General features: G+C 44.7%; 1 protein-coding gene across 33 annotated transcripts in view; it reads left to right on the forward strand.

Moving 5' to 3' along the window:
• LOC114656272 (rap1 GTPase-activating protein 1-like) overlaps positions 1-20,968 on the forward strand; it is a 330,761-nt gene that overhangs the window by 208,437 nt on the left and 101,356 nt on the right. For 29 of the 33 annotated variants that reach the window (XM_051931119.1, XM_051931120.1, XM_051931108.1 and 26 more), the window contains 3 exons: positions 5,559-5,646; positions 13,054-13,089; positions 19,068-19,115. In XM_051931119.1, the coding sequence (XP_051787079.1) occupies positions 13,072-13,089; positions 19,068-19,115 (66 nt within the window). In that variant the 5' untranslated portion in view covers positions 5,559-5,646; positions 13,054-13,071. Of the gene's footprint in view, positions 1-5,558; positions 5,647-11,746; positions 12,340-13,053; positions 13,090-19,067; positions 19,116-20,968 lie in introns of those variants that run through there. The other 4 variants (XM_051931122.1, XM_051931109.1, XM_051931107.1 and 1 more) reach the window with 2 other exon arrangements.

The following is a 20,968-nucleotide window of genomic DNA, read 5'->3' on the forward strand; positions in this document are numbered from 1 at the left end:
CACCCACTGCTTGCTCCAGTAGACTCCATCTGGCCCCCTGCCCTGGACAAGTGGGCTTAGAAAATGTAAGGATAGATGATGCGTAAAATTCCTTTGCATACTGAGAAAGAAATTACTTTTTTTGTGTGTAGCCAATCTAAAAGTTGGGTTTATACTGCTGTTAAGTATGTGCTGAATAAAAACTGTTTAAATATGAAGGAAAAGTAAATTCACCTTACCGACTGAAGTGTATTGAGTCGGCTCCATTTTAACAGAAGTGGACAACTCTTGTTTCACTGACTGGAAATGAAATGTTTGTCTGTCACTCCTCAGCTTTGTATTTCTTCTTTATATTGCACTCTCATCTGTGTACTTTTTGAATTTGTCGCTGCCTCAATCACTCAGATGTGTGGCACTTTTCTGCAGTAACAGCAGTTAAAGTCTCCCAAATCCCAAGTTGTGCATCAGACATCAGATAACCGTTCCATTAATCCCACGTAATTGTGTATCGCTTGGGTGTTAAAAATCTCATTTCTCGATCTCACGTCTTTCGTTGGCACTCATGTTTGCATCACTCACATTTCTAGACAGTCCCACGTTCCCGAGTGTCACTCACTCACAGTTGTGCATTAATGGCTCAGCGGCTGTCACTAGCAAGTGTGTGTCACCATCTCAGATGTGCACCCTTAACGTCATATTTGTACCAAAAACTCTTCCAGTCAGTCATTCTCTATCATGTGTTGTCATCTCACTCGTGTCTAATGTTTTAATATCTTAATCTGATTGCTCATTTATGCGTGTATCATTCTTCTATTTGTGTTAATGCTCTTACCTGTTAATTTTGTATAGTATTTTCAGTGGTGTAGCACCCCAAGATGTGTTTTCATGCTCATTGTGTGTCACTCTCACGGGTGTCCATCTCTTGTTATATTTGCTTCCATCAATCTTAAGCGTATCACTAAGAATCATGCAAGTGTCGTACAACAGTTTTAAATCTCTAAGAGTGGTGACTCCATAGTAGTAATAGTTTGTAATAATTATTCTGCCAGCTGATAACAGTCAGCTCTCATTAATAGTTGAGTACCCCTCTGTCTCTTGTGTATCACTTGATGATGATGATGGGTTCACATCCCAGGTCCACCCAGCGTGGAGTTTTTATGCTGTCTACTCGGGTTTCCCCCCAAAGACATTTAGGTTAGGTGGGTACTCCACTTTATGTTCAATTGGCCCAAATCTGTGCCTGTGTGTTCACCCTGCAATGGATAACGCAAATTTAAAAAATGGATGGATGATTACACTTGATTTAATAACTGCTGTAGTCAGTTACACCCAGTTGTGCATCACTTTTGCTGTATTAGTTTATTTCCTATCACATCTCATTCTTGTAACAGCTGTGTGTTACTTTCTCTAGCACTGTTCCAGTAGACCACACTCACTCTTGACTGAATATAATAACTCTTTAATGTTTATGTTGCTCATTACAGTCTTCATTGTTTAACCACTGTGTTTCATTCTCCCATTGTCTAATTATTCCTCTGGTTGATCACACTCCATGATTCCTCACTATCTCACATTTATGAAGCTTTGTTTCTTTCAAAGTTAAACCTCTTGTTGTGTGTCCATTTCTCGGTTATTTATCACTGTCACGTATACATTGTGTGCACCACTCATCTTTATTTTCAAGTAGTTCTCTTTTGCTTCCTCTGCTGTACTTCACTATGAGCTATATTTCACTCTCCCTTATTATCCTTTGAGCAGATCACTGTCCCTCCTGCATCACTCTGTCACTTTACATCCTTCATGTCATATCACATATTATGACAGTTGAGCATTGCCCATTTTGTTTTCTCTTATTATCAACTGTGTTTCACTTCCCCAATATACAGGGAGTAGAGTTGGCGAAGGTGGATGAGTTTAAATACTTGGGATCAACAGTACAGAGTAACGGAGATTGTGGAAGAAAAATGAAAAAGAGAGTGCAGGCAGGGTGGAATGGGTGGTGAAGAGTGTCAGGAGTAATTTGTGACAGACGGATATCAGCAAGAGTGAAAGGGAAGGTCTACAGGATGGTAGTGAGACCAGCTATGTTATATGGGTTGGAGACGGTGGCACTGACCAGAAAGCAGGAGACACAGCTGGAGGTGGCAGAGTTTAAGATGCTAAGATTTGCATTGGGTGTGACGAGGATGGACAGGATTAGAAATGAGGACATTAGAGGATCAGCTCAAGTTGGACGGTCGGGAGACAAAGTCAGAGAGGCAAGATTGCATTGGTTTGGACATGTGCAGAGGAGAGATGCTGGGTATATTGGGAGATGCTAAAGATAGAGCTGTCAGGGAAGAGGAAAAGAGGAAGGCCTAAGCGAAGGTTTATTGATGTGGTGAGAGAGGACATGCAGGTGATGGGGGTAACAGAACAAGATGACAAGGACAGAAATATATGGAAGAAAATGATCCACTGTGGCAACCCCTAATGGGAGCAGCCGAAAGAAGAAGAAGAAGAATTCTATAAACTCCGAATTCATCATTAGGTGCCTGCAGCTGAAACATCAGTTGTAAATGTGGCATTTGATGACTGAAGGTTTAATTCCGGAGTTCTGAAGAGTCACCAATTAAAACATGGAACTCGCTATAGATCAGTGAAAGTAACAGTTCTAATTTCAAGCTGTATTTCTTGTTGTGTTTGGAAAAATATTACAGACAATAATAAATCTTCTTAGTAACACAAACTTATTCTGTGGTACATTTATTTAATTCCTTGACTTTATTTATTGTCACATTTCATTGTACTGTTCTTCTATATATTTCATGTTGCCTAGAATATTCCTCCTTTATGATAGTGCATATCACTCTCCCTTTTATCGCCTTGCTCCACTTGCTGATCAGACACATTTGTGCAGCACTCCTTCATGTTTATAGTGCTCTTTAAGTTCCAAGCTAAGTTACTTTTCTTATGTTACTCTTTCTGTTGTTACCATTCATCCCTGATCCTGTTGATCACACTCACCTGTGCCTCGGTGTCAATTTCATCTCACTCTTGTTACGACACTTGTTTCCTGTCACTTTCACTTGTGTGATTATTTTAATCACTCTCTTTATTAGGCCAGCACCAGCTTTGGTCACTTTTAACTCTTTCAGGGCTGATGTCGACTTTTGTCAAAAGGAGGAGTTGACGATGATAATCCTACTGTAAACTGTAATAAAACCAACCGTTATGTTTTAGTTGGACTCTTGTTGCTAGAAGGAAATGAGATTTCCGGCGCTCGTGTGAGTAGCAAGGCGCAAACAACGGCAAAAATGGCACTGAAATAATGGTGAGAGATCAAAGCGAATGGGTAAAGCAAAATACTCCGTGGATTAAGTTTTGCCTATTATCTCTGAACTGGATTATGACTTGTCGGACTCTGATTTTGATACGAGTGATCGAAAACGAATGTGAGGTTCCAGCTTCAGCTGACTGGTCCCCAGCTAATCATGGGGCTGAATAGGTTCATGTAGCTGACATGCATACGGCAATGTTCACCAGGAGGACTGCCACTTAATGATAAGAGGTAGAAACCAGATTGCGATGCACTGCAACCGTGACCACTGTTGCTGCTGCCACGCAAAAAGAGCAAGCCTGCTGAACATTCTTGGCAAACTGGCAGCCGCAGCATGCAGCAACAGAAATTTTACATTGATTTCTGTGTGAAACCATTGCTTTTCAGAAACTATGTTTTTTGGAAAAATATATTCAACCCTTAAAGAGTTAAATCCTGCCTGAAAGCTTATCCATTTGTTTTAACTTATTAAACTGTATTTATTTTTGGTGTATTTACAGTATTTACTATATATCTTATAGTTAGACCTCTACGCGTGGAAGTGTGTGTGTGTGTGTGTGTGTGTGTGTGTGTGTCTGTCCAGCCCGGAAGTGACAGGTGGAGTTGGGGTAAGGGCTCCGCCTCCATCAAAACAGAAAACTCGCTTAGCGGCGAGAAAGACAAAGTCGCTTAGCCCGCTAACATCAGCAAAATGGTATCTCTTTTACTTTTCCTCTGCCATTAATAACACAAGCAAGGCGAGCACGTCGGCAAAATTAAACCTCCTAGGAGAGAGACGCCCAGAGCAGTTCCTTTCAATTACCTGACATGTCTACATTTCAATTTTTTTTCTGACAATTTCAATAGTTTCTAGGACCCCGGGCTTTTTACAACACGGGCCCGGTACACCTGGACGGACAGGAAAGAGATCTATAAGTCCCCCAGGCCAAGAGGGGGCAACCGCCCTGGATAGCAAGGGGACCACAGGGAAGTAGCAGGGAGGCTGAAGCCCGTGGCTACCGCCAGGGGGCACACCAAGCCTCATAAAGCCCGGGAGATCTACACTTCCACCATATTGGGAAGGTGGAGGAAGGACCTTCCAGCAATGCCCGGAGTGCTTCCGGGGGCTCTTGCGGCACTTCTGCCACACCAGAACGTCAGCAAGCACTTGGAGCATGCCCGGGTGACTATAAAGGGGGCCGCCATCCTACAGTCAAGGAGCAAGAGTCGGGAGCTGGAGGAGGATGAAGCTCCAGCGTTACGAAGAAAGGCGGCCCACAGATGTTAAAAGGCCCGTGTAAGGGTGTTTGGTGCTGGAAGCACTGTGTGTGTGCGGGACTTGTGTCTTGGGGACTTTATTATGAATAAACATGTGTGTTTTAAAAACTACCGGTGTCCGTCCGGTTGTGTCCAGGCTGAACCTCTCACAATATATATATACTAGCCATCCTCCACGGCTTCGCAGCATATTAGTGAAACAGGACAGTGAGGAGGGCCCTGCCCGGCTCCCCACTCCTGACGTCACTCTTCCCCCTCCCCTCAGCCCACAGCCTCTGTCTCGGATTAGCGCAAATATATCGGTCCTGCAGGTGAACTATGATTCTTAGTACAATGAGAGAAGTCACAAAATCAAATGGAATGTTCAAGCAAATTATAGATAAAAAAGATCTAAATCCATGAAGTAGTTCTCTCATTCGCTAACTGAGCAGAGTTAAGTTTATGCCCCAAGGCAGACGTGTAAGTGAGGAGGGCCCACAGCCCGATAAGTCTCTCTCAGATTCGCAGTAATAAATCAGTACAGCAAGCAAACTCTGATACTTAGCATGATGAGAAAGTTGCAAAATCAACGGAATATTCAAGCAAATTACAGAAAAAAAGCCGATCTAAATCCATTAAGTAGTTCTCTCATGAAAAGCAGACAGACATACAAACGGGTCTAAGAAATTTTACGCTTGGACCATGAAATTTTTAAAACTGTTTCTTAGCAAGCACCTATGGGCCAAGGGTAACCTACATTCTAATTTTCAAGTCCCAAGTCGTCATGGTTCGGGAGATTTTGTGATGAGTGAATCAGTGGTATTTGGTTTTTATACATATATATATAGATATATATATGTGTGTGTGTGTATTTATTGGTGTATTTATGGAAGCTGTGCAGCACTTTGTTCGACTTCTCTTGCATTAAATGTGCTCTGTAAATAAAATTGACTTGACTCTTTGCTTTGTGTCCTTCATCAATGTCTGATGGGTCAGTAACTCAGCTCTGTTGTTGCCATTGCAGGAAGCAGGATGGCGAGGAAGCCCCCATCTCAAGCAGTCTAGAGCTGAAGCCGCCGACTCTTCCCTCGCTCCACGCACACGACTTCAAGGTACCGCCGTTGATCCTGTCACATGGCTATGGCTTGCTGCTCATCCTTTCATTTCATCTATTCCTCTTCATGTGTGTGTGTGTATGTGTGTGTGTGTGTATGTCTCTCATAAGTTGGACATACTTCTGGGAATTGAGGTGACACTTTTTGTTAAATGTGCATGAAGGTTCTTTTTATTGTGTATCTCATGGTGTCTCCATGATGCAGTCTAAACATACAAGTGAATGTTATTACAGCTAAATCTCCAAACCAATCCCTCATCGAGTGTATACACACTTGGGACATAAGTACACAAGTGAAATAAATGGCACCACGTGCAGTGACCCTTGTAGCTTGCCCAGCACGACCTAAAGGAAGGCCTCACTTACTCACCTGAACCATTTCCTTCCAAAAGAGCCGTGTCTGGAGATGGCTATGCTCAGGGCCCACTACTGTCTGTTTTATTCTACTAGGCAGATAGATAGTGAGAGGAGGACAGTGTTCAGAGCTGGCGATAGTGGTGGCATAGAGAATCATCTGGGGGGTGGGGGAGTGGGCGCTCAGATTGGTTGATTTAATTCTATGACTGATTAAACACAGAGAATTAAAGAGCCGGACCTCTGACCCCCTGAAAGACGAGTTCTCTGTTTATTTTTCTTAGTGTAGTCACTTTAGCCAGGCTGGGATGTTTCCTTAAATGGTGGCACATTAGCATTGACAGAATGCTGCCGTTACTTGAGCAGAGCCCCTCAAAATGTGAGTGAAACCTCTACCTTTGTGGATCTAGTGAAGTAATAAATGCCATGCGTTGGCACAATAGCACAGCTGTCACCTGAAAGCATTTGGACCCTGGAGCTGGAGTACCCTTTATGAGGAGTTTATATGTTCTCTCTGTGTGCCCAGAGACGTGATGCTTGGTGTATTAGTGCCAGTTGCTGCCAGGGCATTCACTGATGCACTGATCAGGGAAATTGGGTTTATAAAACAGATCAACCAACTGCGTGTATGCCGCTTTGGGATGTGCTACCAGCCCCAAGTGATAAAGTACTGCACAGGTTGGGTGCCACGACGTAATGTCACAAGAATTCCAGAAATGGAAGATTAAGATGCTTAGGGAGTAGCTAGAAAAAGAGGGGAAGGGTTGTGACTCTGAAAAAGGGGAAGAGGAGGTGAAGGACAGGACTGAGATTGTGTAGCAGACAGGCCAGTGATGAAACTGTAAGTAAGGTGGCATTTTTATAAGGGCTCTTGCCAATGGCCTCGAGTGGAGTAGTTTAAGTACCTCGGGGTCTTGTTCACGAGTGACGGGAAAAGGGATGTAGAGATCGACAGAAAGGGTTGGCAAGCGTACGTATGTGGTCACTACACCGATCCATAGTGGTGAAGAAGAAGCTGAGTCTGAAGGCAAAGCTCTCAAATTTACCAGTCCACATACGTCCCAACCCTCAGCTATGGTCATGAGCTTTAGGTAATGAGCGAAAGAATGAGATGACTGGTACAAAGTGACCAAAATGAGCTTTCTCATTTTGGCTGCGGCCCTCCCTTAGAGATAGGGTGGGAAGTGCAGACATCCTGGAGGGACTCATTAGAGAAGAGTCTGCTGAGCCTTTTGGTTCCAGTTACCTCAGTGGGCATTGGATGGTCCCGATCTCAGCTTTGTTCTGGTACTTGACTCTGCTCCTGATGAATGTACCTTCTTTGCTGAGGATGGTGCTTTATTCTTAAAATCTGTCCAAAAGGACGCCCTCAATGAGTAATGGGCAATGCCTGACACCCAGCATGCCCTACTACAGTTAAGCCATAATGCAGGGGACAGTTTCCCACCCCAGATATCCAGAGTCACTGAGGAGGCAGTATTTTAGCGTCACACATGTTTTTTGGATTTTGGAATCTCATTACTTCGGTCCTTCAGTCACCCCTCGGGGGGAGTCATTGAGTTGAGATGTGACTTTGCAGTTACTGGGCACCTTGGGCCTATCGCTTTAGTTCCGGTGGCTCATGACCCCTTGCATTGCAGTATTGTGGCTCACGTCATTGAGATGGATTAGCTGGAAGGCAATAAGCATGCCGGCTGTCTCATGCAATCTGTGCTCCTTATCTGCAGACAGATGTGCACAACTGAAGTTAAACAAGGAGCTTTGTGTTCCTCACAACAGTGGCACACAGCCAGGAGAAGGACGAGCCCGCCTGTGCAGCCCTCCCTTTGTATACTCCAACCTTCTCTAGAGATATGAATCCCCCCCAGGCTCCTCAGGGTTTTCCTGCAACTGTTTTGAAACCCAAACATTTTCTCCCGATGACACAAGGAATAGCTGTGAACTCTTTGGGCCGTCTCTGAACCTTAAGGGCCATCTTAACATAAGGGCACAATGGGCACTGGCCAGGGGGCCCCAGGAGCATAGGGGTCCACATTGTTTTTGATGCCTATGTATGTTTCTGTTTTGCTTTCAAAACAAGATGCCCCAGCGCACTAGTATGCTCAGGGGGCCTATGACGCTGTCAAGGTGGCCCTGTACAGCTTATGTGCAGTCGTAGCCTGTCCAGCATTCACGTGTGATATATGATGTGCACTGCAGTGCAACCACCTCCCCCACCTGTGTGCAAATTGGAGGTGATATGTGTCTTTCTGTCTTTGAAAATTGTTGTGTCAGGTTACATATTTGAAAGCTGTGTGGTAGAGAACAGCAGGACTGGTTTAATGTCACATCACATAATGTTTAGTTAAGCATGGTGTACCTGGAAACTACATTTGCTACAGCATCTCCATCCATGCTAGTGTTGGTCATCCTAGTCGAGATGTCATTATATGTTCTGTCCAATAATGCCACCCTGATGCTGGCCAGTCTGCTCAAGAAGGAACTATATGTCCTGCTTAGTAACTCGCCACTAGTGCTAGCCATTGTTACGTAACTGTGACCCCACTAAACAAACTCCAGTGGTCAGTCTGGTCAAAATGGAACAATATGCATTCTTTCCTCACTGCACGTAATATGTTCTGTCCAATAATACCACCCTGATGCAGGCCAGTCTGCTCTGGAAGGGGTTGTCTTGCTTAGTAACTCCACACTAGTACCAGCCATTGTTGTGTCAGTGTATCCCCACTAAGCAAACTCCAATGGTCAGTCTGGTCAAAGTGGAGCAATACTTCTCTCCAGACTCTAAAATAGTGCTGGCCAATCTGGTCAAGTTGTAATTATATGCCTTCTCCATTAATACCTGTACAATATAGGTCAACCTGGTCAAGATGTTTCTGTCACCCACAGAACAGCAGGATTAGAGCCACACCACCACTGGCTAATACTTAAGGTGGGCAATTTTGCCTACTTGGAACAGGAATTTACACTCTCCCCTCTAACAACTCCATATCCCTGGCCAGTCTACTGAAGTTGTAATTATGTGGCACCAGGAATGCAAGATAGTTTGGTAAGAATGGAAGAATATAGTAAGTCCTCTCCAGCAATTAAACAGTAGTGCTGGCCATTGTCATAGAAATGTAACTCTGCATCTGCTCTAGTAGCTTTATGCTGGTGCTGGCCAGTTTCTTAATGGTGTATCTGTGATTGAGCAACATAATTTAACATAATGTCCCCTACACCACAACCATACATCATGCTGGCCACTGCCTTTCACCAGGACTTCTGTATGTCTGTTATCATAGAAACCCCATAAAAGTGGAAGTGAAAGTGCAAATCCTATCTATCTATCTATCTATCTATCTATCTATCTATCTATCTATCTATCTATCTATCTATCTATCTATCTATCTATCTATCTATCTATCTATCTATCTATCTATCTATCCTGGTGAAAGTCATGGCAGCAGTAGACTAAGCAGGTCAGCCCAGTCTTCTGTGTCTCCAGCTGCAGATTCCAGTTCTTCTGACTGAATTTCCAGACATCCCAAGCCAGCCGATACAGTAGATATAATCCCTTCAGTGACTTCTGGATCTGCTGAAGGGTCTCCACCCAGAGAGATGTGTCCAGAGCAGCTTCAGGGGGTTTTGCCTATGGCACATCCTTCTGAAATGCCAAATCCTCGATCCTGGGGGAGCCGGGACTCTACTGTGAGGTTCTCTCAAATCGCTGAGCCTCTTGCGCCATTAGTGAATGCCAGCCCAGCACCCCTGTTAAGAAATCTCATTTCTGCTGCGTGTACTTGCAATCTCATTCTTTCAGTCATTACCAACAGTTCATGGCCACGGGCGAGGACTGGAATGTAGATTGACCAGTAAGCCAAGACTTGGCTCCTGCTTCACCACCACAGCCCTGTACAGTGCCCACTGAACAGCTGTTATCACACTAATTCACTTCGATTTCACGTTCCTTGCTTGTGTCACTTGTGAACGAGATCCCAAGATATTTGAACTCATCCACTAAGGGAAGTTAATCCTCACCTGTACAGAACAATCAACTCTTTTCCAAGAGAGCACCATGACCTTAGACTCGTAGTTGTGAATTGCTTGAGTACATACCAATGTTCACAGATGAATGAGGCAAAAAGGGCAACATCAACTGCCTAAAGCAGCAGTGCTACCCCAGGTCTCACTCAGGACACCCTCACATCCTCAGTGGCGTCTTGATCTCTTGTCCAAACTGGAGTGGTGATGAAACACAGCCTTGACAGCACCCACAGTGAACAAATTCAACTGAGTGCCAAGTATTGGGACGCAACCCTCTCTGCATTCATATCAGGTAAGACTAGTTAACACTGACATGCTCTCTGGGGACATGTAGTGAGATACAAAATATGAGTTGTGATTATTAGGTGTGAGATTGTGTATGAGTGGATAAGCAGTATATAGTTAACCAAATTGAACAGATCTTAGGGTATAAAGGAGAGTCCACATCTTCATCATGTCTGTGGTGGCATTTCCAAGGTGGGTTGGACCCCACTTCATCACAGGCCACACTAACTCATACAGAGCTAATGTATATGCAGCGTAATAGGAAATCACAGTACCCAGAGGAAACTGTAAGATATCTCTTGACTTAAATTCATTGTATACCTGCAGTACCTAAAATCGGGCCGTCATTGACTTACTTACATACTTAACTTGATCCGTGTGAAGTCACACTTGCATAAGTGTTCAATTAAAAATGAACCATCCAAGCTACTTCTGATGTGTTTGTTAGCTTGACTGGCAAATCTGAATTGGCTGTTAGTAAATGTGTATGTGTGCAAGTGAGCTCTCGACCCTTCATTGAATTAAGCCAGTTATGCCTAGGCCATTCATGAAAACAAACCCAATTATCAGAAGAAAGGAAAAAGCCGTGTTCCAAGTAACCATGTTCAGGTTTGATGTGCCATATGCATCCAATAGAAGGTCATAGGGAGTTGGGGTATTTCCAGACAGTATTATTGTATGGGGCAGGAATCAACTTCAAATGAGAGCACCAGACCATCTTCACATAACCACGCTCACTCATGCCAGGGAGGTAAATGAAATGATGAAGAGAACACACATGAACATCAGGAGAACATGCCAGAGCCAGGATCTGAACTCCAAAATCCATAGCTGTAAGGCAGCCATTATAGTACATTGGTGCCTTGGATTATAAGCATAATTCGTTCCAGAAATGTGCTTGTAATCCAAAGCACTCGTATATCAAAGCGAATTTCCCCATAAGAAATAATGGAAACTCAGATGGTTTGTTCCACAACCCTAAAATATCCATATAAAAATGATTAATATAAAATATAAAGTAAAAATACATAAGACAAATTAATCTACACTTTACCTTTGAAATGAATCGTGGCTGGTGTGAGGGAGACGAGAGAGAGGACTTTGCGACTTTAACGAGGAACCTATCCGATGACAGTTGCTTTTGCCTCCTTTTGAGGATTTCGCGGAAATGTGACATTGCATTGTCATTAAACAGATTCATTGTTCGCACACAAAATAAAAAAATGCTTTACATACACACACATGGTCACAATGCTATAGTAAACAGTATCTGCTTGTACAGATGTTGACTATACGAGTGAGGCACGCCGACTGAGACCAAGCATGGAAGATGATTACCTACAATCCCGTGGAGAGAGAAGAACCATCGGCTCTGTTGTGATCACATGACGCTCAGCAGACAAAGCGTATACATACTACTCGTATTGCAAGACCTCTCTCGTTTATCAAGTTAAAATTTATTTAAAAATTTTGCTCGTTTTGCAAAACACTCACACACCAAGTTACTCGCAATCCAAGGTTTTACTGTACTCCATATATAGGAATTTTTAAAAACATGTCTCTCTGTAACATTGCTACTGAACCCTAATGATTGAATTGGTCCATCGAATCTCTGGGGGTTCAGAGTATCTGAATTGGTTTTCCTGCATGCTGGACGCATATTAAAGTCTTTAAATCCTCAACGTCTCCCGATCTGAAAGGTTCTGAGGTACCTTCACTCCCCCCCCACTGCTCAATCGTCTTTATCATCTCTGGCTCAAGCCCAGCTTCGACGTATTTGGACAGAGTGTCGGAATGCGTGGCTGCCATGCGTTATCAGCAGGCATATGAGTGAGTGAGAGAGAGAGAGACCCCAGAGTGCTCTCCTGCACTGCCAATGGTCTGTGACTGTGAAGTGAATACAGGAGAGCAGGCAGCTGCCAGACGCTGCACAGGGTGAGAGTCCAGTTTCCTACAGTGTCTGTGTACACAGCTGAACCTTCAGATGTTGTGTTGGATCTCCTCAAAAGCCATGTGCTACCCTCAGGACGTAAGTATCACTGCCGTCATTTTTTCCTCCTCTTTACTCCTGTCTTCCAGCCTTGCCGTCTTGTATACCACTCAGTGTGCCCCCTGGCACAGATACTAATACCATGGCTTACTAATTCTCTTGGTCCCTCTCAGGTCAGTGTAGCTGGGAAGACCTCCTCATCAGGTCCACATGTCTAGCTCCTGTCAGGACCAGGACCCAGTCTCTAGGCTAATTTGGCTTCTTGATATCACAATGCCAGCCACTTGCCAGTATGTTTAAGGGTCTCATGACCTTTTGAGGTCAGCCTTCGTTGGCACTTATGCTTATACGTTTCAGATTTCACCCAGCCCCAATACCTTTAAATTCATTGCTTTCTAGGATCCTAAAATCTCTAGAATAATCTTGCAAAATAACAGATCCCCTTGAGATTGGCAGGCCGTGTGTGTCTCATTCCAATTAATGTGCCACCTTGTTAGCAGTTCCCACTACGTTTGGGACTTTCACCCTGTGAACTCAAGGGCTGCCATGTGGTTTGGACTAACCTGCCCCCTTGTGGACAATGTGTTAGCAGCTTTGGGCCTGTGCCTCCTTAGAGAAAAGGGCACGGGCCGCATGGGGATCAGACGCTTTTTAGGACACACTACTGCACGGGTGGAGAATCACTGAAGTGTGAACAGAAACTGGGGGTGAAACAACAAAAAAAAAAATCAACTCTCTGTTATTTTCTTCCAGACCTCTGATTTGTTTGAAATGATTGAAAAGATGCAGGTAAGGCGTTTTTAATGGCTGTCCTAAAGAACTGTGTCTCAGAAAATGCTTGCTTTTCACTAAGGCTGTATCAGGTGGTGAGGGATTGGTGGGGGCGGTCCCCTCTACCACCATGTTGGGTTTCCACCAATTATCCTCTGTCAGTACTGATCGGTCCTATTAGTAATGGCCAGCCTGCCATGCTGACTTTCCACTAGGCAAACCTACTCAGCACCCCCTCCATCCCATTGTGATATTGGTGTGAGTATGGCGGTCTCCCTGCAACTAACATCGGTGTATGTGAGGTGGTCTCCCTGCAACTAACCTCTATATCTTTGGCATGACTCAACACCTGTGAGGCTGAACCAGTCCAGTTTCACCTCTTCTTGCAGTAGTTAAGGGACACAGAGTCCATTGTGTGGGTAGAAGATGCTTTCCAAATACCGGACACCTGCCCCAAATACCTGTAGCTGTCTGTCTTCTGCACCTGTGAACACTTAGCTACAGGGCAGACATGCAGTGACCAGTCACCAGTCAGACAGATTTAATCAGAAACTCAGCTGGATTTTCACAGTGCCCTGCCGCCCATCTGGAACTTGTTGATCACCTAATAATAAACTTGAGTGACCACAATCAGAGCATCTGCCATTGGGTCTCACCTTCTCACACAGACAGAAAATTGAACCTGCGTCCCTACAGCTGTGACCCTAAGCTGGCACAGTTGTACTCCTATGTGTATAGTGGACCGAGTCAGATTTACATGCTTCCTGTTTGCTGACTGGTTCTTTGCAGGCCGTATGGATGGTGATGGGCACTCGTTTAGCTCCTTCCAGTCACTGACTTGAGTCCTTCATATATTGGTGACACTTTGTCTTATGTGTTCATTTCAACAACATATCAGTTGTGTGATCGGGATCACTAAATTTACTCTTCTGAATATTTGGGACCTGTGTCCTTGTGCTGCTTTGTCATATATTTGGGTTCCCGTATCCTTTTTGCCAGGTGCTTAATCTGGTTTTCTTTGCCTTCTCACGTCAGGCCTCCATGGCAGCTCAACTGATCCCCTGTAATCACTGAGATGAGTCTCCATATCACTTGTTCTGTTCGCTCTCTTAGGTCCTTGTGGTATTTGGTTTTATCTTTGAGGTCCTGACCTCTCTCTTTCTTCTGTGTGATCATTGAGTTCACTCTCCTTGTTGCAAAGCGCCTCATACAAGTTTGTTTGAATTCTTTCAGTGGGTTTCTATGGACACTCAGTGTAATTATTGAGTTGAGCCTCCATATCACCTGTCCCATCAGCTCACTCAGGTCTTCATGTTCTGCTTATTCATGTTATATTTATGTTTCTGTGACAACTCCGCTCCTTCTGTGTGGTCATTAAGTCCAACCTCCATGTTGGATGGAGACTAAGTTTAGGTTTCTGTGGTCACTCAGCCTCCTGCCTTTAATAAACGAGTTCCATCTCCTTGTTTATCTGGTAGCTCACTTTGGTCTTTCTGGTGTTGTTTCTTAGCATTTCATTTTGGGTATCTGTGATCAATAACTTGAGTCATCGTGTTGCTCAGTGGCTTATTTATGTTACTTTTGTATGTTTGAGAGTTTTTGATTTCCTTGGTATCCTAGTAGAAGGTTTGTTATGCCTGGTTAAAACTTGAGACTTTGAGTTTCACCTGGCTCATTGAATTGGGCCTTTGTAGTCATATATTCACTCTTATACTCATTTCAGTCTGTATGGCCTTACCGTCACCTCTTTGGTCATGCCCTCTTCTCTTATCAGGTATTTTCCATCCACACTCTTTTCTTCTGTGGGCCATAAACACCTCGTTCTGTTTCAGAGCAATGCAATTGCATGCAGCGATGGGCATTTCAAATGGACCTTACTGATTCCATACTTTCAAACTAACCACTTAAGGGAATCAATTCGTTTGATTCGTTCGCCACCTCAAATAGTAAATCCGGGGGATGGATCCCCTCTGATTGCATCTGAAAGATATAATTTTATTATTCATTCATGAATTTGTGTATATATACTGCTCAAAAAAATTAAAGGAACATTTTTTAATCAGAGTATAGCATCAAGTCAATGACACTTCTGAGCTATTGATCTGGTTAGTTAAGTAGCAGAGGGGGTTGTTAATCAGTTTCAGCTGCTTTGGTGTTAATGAAATTAACAACTGGTGCACTAGAGGGGCAACAATGAGACAACTGAGGGGGAATGGATGGTTTAACAAGTGGAGGCCAGTGACATTTTTCCCTCTTCATCTATTTTTTCACTTGTTTTGCATTTGGCTGCGGTCATTGTCACTACTGGTAGCATGAAGCGATACCTGGACCTTAGAGAGGTGGCACAGGTAGTCCAACTTCTCCAGGATGGCACATCCCTACGTGGCATTGCCAGAAGGTTTGCTGTGTCTCCCAGCACAGTCTCAAAGGGCATGGAGGAGATTCCAGGAGACAGGCAGTTACTCTAGGAGAGCTGGACAGGGCAGTAGAAGGTCCTTAACCCATCAGCAGGAACCACTGGTATCTGCTCCTTTGGGCAAGGAGGAACAGGATGAGCACTGACAGAGCCTACAAAATGACCTCCATCAGGCCACTGGTGTGAATGTCTCTGACCAAACAATCAGAAACAGACTTCATGAGGGTGGCCTGAGGGCCCAATGTCCTCTAGTGGGCCCTGTGCTCACTGCTTGGTACCATGGAGCAGCTCGATTGGCATTTGCCATAGAATACCAGAATTGGCAGGTCCACCACTGGTGCCCTGTGCTTTTCACAGAGAGCAGGTTCACCCTGAGCACATGTGACAGATGTGAAAGGGTATGGAGAAGCCATGGAGAACATTATGCTGCCTGTAACATCGTTCAGCATGACCAGTTTGGTGGTGGGTCAGTGATGGTCTGAGGAGGCATATCCATGGAGGGATGCACAGACCTCTACAGGCTAGACAACGGCACCTTGACTGTCATTAGGTATCGGGATGAAATCCTTGGACCCATTGTCAGACCCTATGCTGGTGCAGTGGGTCCTGGGTTCCTCTGGTGCACGACAATGCCCGGCTTCATGTGGTGCGAGTATGCAGGCAGTTCCTGGAGGATAAAGGAATTGATACCATTGACCAGCCCCCTCGCTCGCCTGACCTCAATCTAATAGAACACCTCTGGATGTGACATTATGTTTCAGTCCATCCGACTCCACCATGTTGCACCTCAGACTATCCATGAGCTCAGTGATGCCCTGGTCCAGATCTGGGAGGAGATCCCCCAGGACACCATCTGTCGTCTCATTAGGAGCATGCCCCCCGACGTTGAAAGGTATGCATACAAGCAAGTCGGGGGCCATACAAACTACTGAGTACGATTTGGAGTTCAGCCTGCCGCATCATTTTTTCACTTTGATTTTCGGGGTGTCTTTGAATTCAGCCCTCTGTAGGTTGATAATTTTCATTTCTATCAAACGATGAGGCATCCTTTCGTTCCTAACACATTACCCAGTCCAGATCAATAGAGATATCCAGCAGGATTTTTTTCCCATTAACATCTGATGTGTTTTCAAAGTGCTCCTTTAATTTTTTTGAGCACTTTATAATTAGTTATTTATTTAACATGATTATAATTCTTGTGACATTGTCCTGTTTATGTACACAAATAAGATGACAACACAGTTAAAGTATTTAAAATAAGGTGATACACTAAAGGATCACAAGTGAATGAGAGTTGTGCAACTTGTTCTCAGGTAATGATTAGTTTGCGAATCAAATGAATGAGAATCGTGAGACTCGTTCTCAGGTAATGATTCAGTTCAGTCAATGCAATCAGTAAATGACACACGCCCAGTACAGACAATGGTCCTTAAAAAATGGTGTGCTAAAGTTCAGTTGAAAGCAAAAATAACTTTTAGGAATTAGAATAATATTTTTATAAGGTTTGTTTTCATACGACTTATTTATTTATTATACAAAGAGACATAAAGGTTTTGGTTCTAATATTGTTTATATATTCAGTGTAAAACAATTCCAATAATGAATTGTGCAAAACGAAACAGTGAATACATTATAACGTACTGTAAATGTGGTGTTACGGTATTGTTCTCGTATGATGAATGAGAGAATCATCAGGTGCAGAGTTCTCATTCGCTGTTATTGACATGGTTTGAATTCAAAAAGTATTAAGTGACAACAACAAGAACAACATATATTTATATAGCATATTTTTCATACAAACAATGCAGCTGAAAATGCTTTACAAGATGACAAAAAGAAAGTTACATGAAAAGAAAACAAGTAAGATTAGGCAATAATATTAAAGAATAAGTAACAAAGAAAAGGTAAGGTCAGATGGGCAGCAGGACAGAAAAAAAAAACTCGAGGTAGGCTGGAGAAAAAACAAAATCTGCAGGAGTTCCAAGACCACAAAGACCACCAAGCCCCTATTGGGAATTCTGCCTAACATAAATGTTCTTAAATCAAACCTCTTGGTTTTCAGGCTTCACATGATTGGATTTGATGAAGCTGGTCAGAGCCGTCTTAACAACATTATAGGCCCCCGGACAAAGCAGTGCACTGGGGCCCCTACCTACACAACCACTCAGCTAGTCAGAACATACATAGATTACCATGGGGCCCCTGGGCAACTGCCCAGCGTGCCCATGCGTCAAGACGGCCCTAAAGCTGGTCTTGTGGACAGCTGGGACATCCACCTGCATTCCATGGTACATTGATCAGCTGGTGGTGGTGCAGAGCGCCACAAAAGACAGCAGAAAATAGTGGGGATTAGTACATATTGCAGATCCCTGAAGAATATGATAATTGTATATCCATATAGTCTATCAGGAGTACAACTAAAATGTGGCTATGAAAAATCGAAAAATCCATATTAAAAGAATAAAGTTTTTAGCATTTTTTAAAAATTGTTCCACAGTGTTAGTCTGGCAAATTTCCATAGGTAACGTATTCCACATGTTAGGTGCATAACAGCAAAAGGCCGCCTCTCCACTTCTTCTAAGTTTACCTCTTGGAATTATAAGCAGACCTCCATTTGAACATCTAAGGTTACGACTTGGAGTGTAGGAGGACAGATATAAAAACAGGACAGGGCAAGATTACTTAAAGCTTTATAAACCTTTAGTAGGATTTTAAAGTCAATTCTGGATGATACAGGTAACCAGTGTAACGATGCTAAAACTGGTGAGATGTGCTCAAATGTTCTTTTTCTAGTTAAGATTCTTTCTGCTGATTTCTGAACTAACAGCATCCGATTGTTGTCTTTCTTAGATAGTCCTGCCAGGAGTGCATTACAGTAATCTATCCATCCATCCATTATCCAACCCGCTATATCCTAACTACAGGGTCATGGGGGTCTGCCTGAGCCAATCCCTAGTTGACTCAAAAAAGAACTAATTTTTCAGTGTCTTGTAAAGTTAACATAAAATCAAGGACAAGGTCAAAGGTGATCAGTATAAGAAAAGATGGCCGTGCAGAGCAGGAAAGGAACCACGTCTGACTGGTCTCTGTGTTGGTCCACGATGTTTCACCTCATAGGTGTTTGATGTCAAGCTTTAGTGAGCAAACGCCACCCCCTTCATTATCATTTGCCCTCTTCCAAAATTATGATTCAGTCACCTGGGTCTCCACAAAAGTATGATCTCATGTAGCCAAGTGGGTACTCTCATATGATTGTATGCCCTCTGGGCACTGCCATTATATCTTCAAACACGGGTAGTTTGCTTTGTGCAATTCTTTCAAGGTAATTCCACCAGTCCACTGCATTCAACAGCAGGCCACAATTCTGCACATGTGTAGCCTGTTCCTAAAAAGCACATGCCACACCAGAATAATTGTCCTGCCCTTCCTTGTCTGTTTGTTTGATGTCGGTCATCTTTCCCATTTTAGTGTTGCCCTAAAACCCATCAGTGTCCAGTCACCCAGCCATCCCACCTCATCATCTCCAGCTGCTAAATCTTTCACAGTTGCCCACTGATGTGCCCCTCTGTTTCACTTTCAGAGCAGTAGGATGGATGAGCAGAGAAGTGTCCTTCCACCCCCCTTGAAGGTGAGTGCAGCCTGAAATGGCACTGCATAGATTAAATTAGACATACTTTATTTGTCCTCATATTCATCATACGTTGTGTCTTCACTTCTGAATTAAGCATGTTATGCTCCTCATTATGTAGCACAGATCAGGTAGTGACACAGCTGAATGTTGCATTTTGTCTTTGTAGTTGTTTTCTTCTGCAGGGTTTTGTTACTATAAGTGATTATTAAAGAAAAATCTGTTGGCTCTTGACTGCTAGTTCTGCAGTCTTTAAAAATAAGAGGGTCTTGAATGAAGATTATACTGACCTGTTAAAGTCAACCCCTCCTTTAACCGTCACCTTATCGTGGTGGAGGGGTTTCCGTGTCCCAATGATCCTAGGAGCTCTGTTGTCCGGGGCTTTATGCCCCTGGTAGGGCCACCCAAGGCAAACTGGTCCTAGGTGAGGGATGAGACAAAGAGCGGTTAAACAAACCTCCTATGAAGAAAAACAATTTTGGACGGCGTTTTCCCTTGCCCGGACGCGGGTCACCGGGGCCCCACTCTGGAGCCAGGCCTGGAGGTGGGGCTCGATGGCGAGCACCTGGTGGCCGGGCCTGCACCCATGGGGCTCGGCCGGGCACAGCCCGAAGAGGCAACGTGGGTCCCCCTTCCCATGGGCTCACCACCTATGGGAGGGGCCAAGGAGGTCGGGTGCAGTGTGAGTTGGGTGGTGGCCGAAGGCGGGGACCTTGGCGGTCCGATCCTCGGCTACAGAAACTGGCTCTTGGGACGTGGAATGTCACCTCTCTGAAGGGGAAGGAGCCTGAGCTAGTGCGCGAAGTTGAGAGGTTCCGGCTAGATATAGTCGGACTCACCTCGACGCACAGCTTGGACTCTGGAACCAATCTCCTTGAGAGGGGCTGGACTCTTTACCACTCTGGAGTTGCCCCCGGTGAGAGGCGCCGAGCAGGTGTGGGTATACTTATTGCCCCCCAACTTGGAGCCTGTACATTGGGGTTTACCCCAGTGGACGAGAGGGTAGCCTCCCTTCGCCTTCGGGTGGGGGAACGGGTCCTAACTGTTGTTTGTGCGTATGCACCGAACAGCAGTTCAGAGTACCCACCCTTTTTGGAGTCCCTGGAGGGGGTGCTAGAGGGCATACCTTCTGGGGACTCCCTCGTTCTGCTGGGAGACTTCAATGCTCACGTGGGCAATGACAGTGAGACCTGGAAGGGCGTGATTGGGAGGAATGGCCCCCCCGATCTGAACCCGAGCGGTGTTTTGTTATTGGACTTCTGTGCTCGTCACGGATTGTCCATAACGAACACCATGTTCAAGCATAGGGGTGTTCATATGTGCACTTGGCACCAGGACACCCTAGGCCTCAGTTCGATGATCGACTTTGTGGTCGTGTCGTCGGACTTGCGGCCACATGTCTTGGACACTCGGGTGAAGAGAGGGGCGGAGCTGTCAACTGATCACCACCTGGTGGTGAGTTGGCTTCGATGGTGGGGGAGGATGCCGGTCAGGCGTGGTAGGCTGAAACGTGTTGTGAGGGTCTGCTGGGAACGTCTGGCAGAGCCCCCTGTCAGAAGTAGCTTCAACTCCCACCTCCGGCAGAACTTCGACCACATCCCGAGGGAGGTGGGGGACATTGAGTCCGAATGGGCCATGTTCCGTGCCTCTATTGTTGAGGCAGCTGACCGGAGCTGTGGCCGTAAGGTGGCCGGTGCCTGTCGTGGCGGCAATCGCCGAACCCGTTGGTGGACACCGGCGGTGAAGGATGCCATCAAGCTGAAGAAGGAGTCCTACAGGACCCTTTTGTCCTGTGGGACCCCGGAGGCAGCTGATAGGTACCGGCAGGGCAAGCGGAATGCGGCTTTGGTGGT

Source organism: Erpetoichthys calabaricus, chromosome 8, assembly GCF_900747795.2.
Source record: "Erpetoichthys calabaricus chromosome 8, fErpCal1.3, whole genome shotgun sequence".
NCBI classification, from domain to species: Eukaryota; Metazoa; Chordata; class Cladistia; order Polypteriformes; family Polypteridae; genus Erpetoichthys; species Erpetoichthys calabaricus.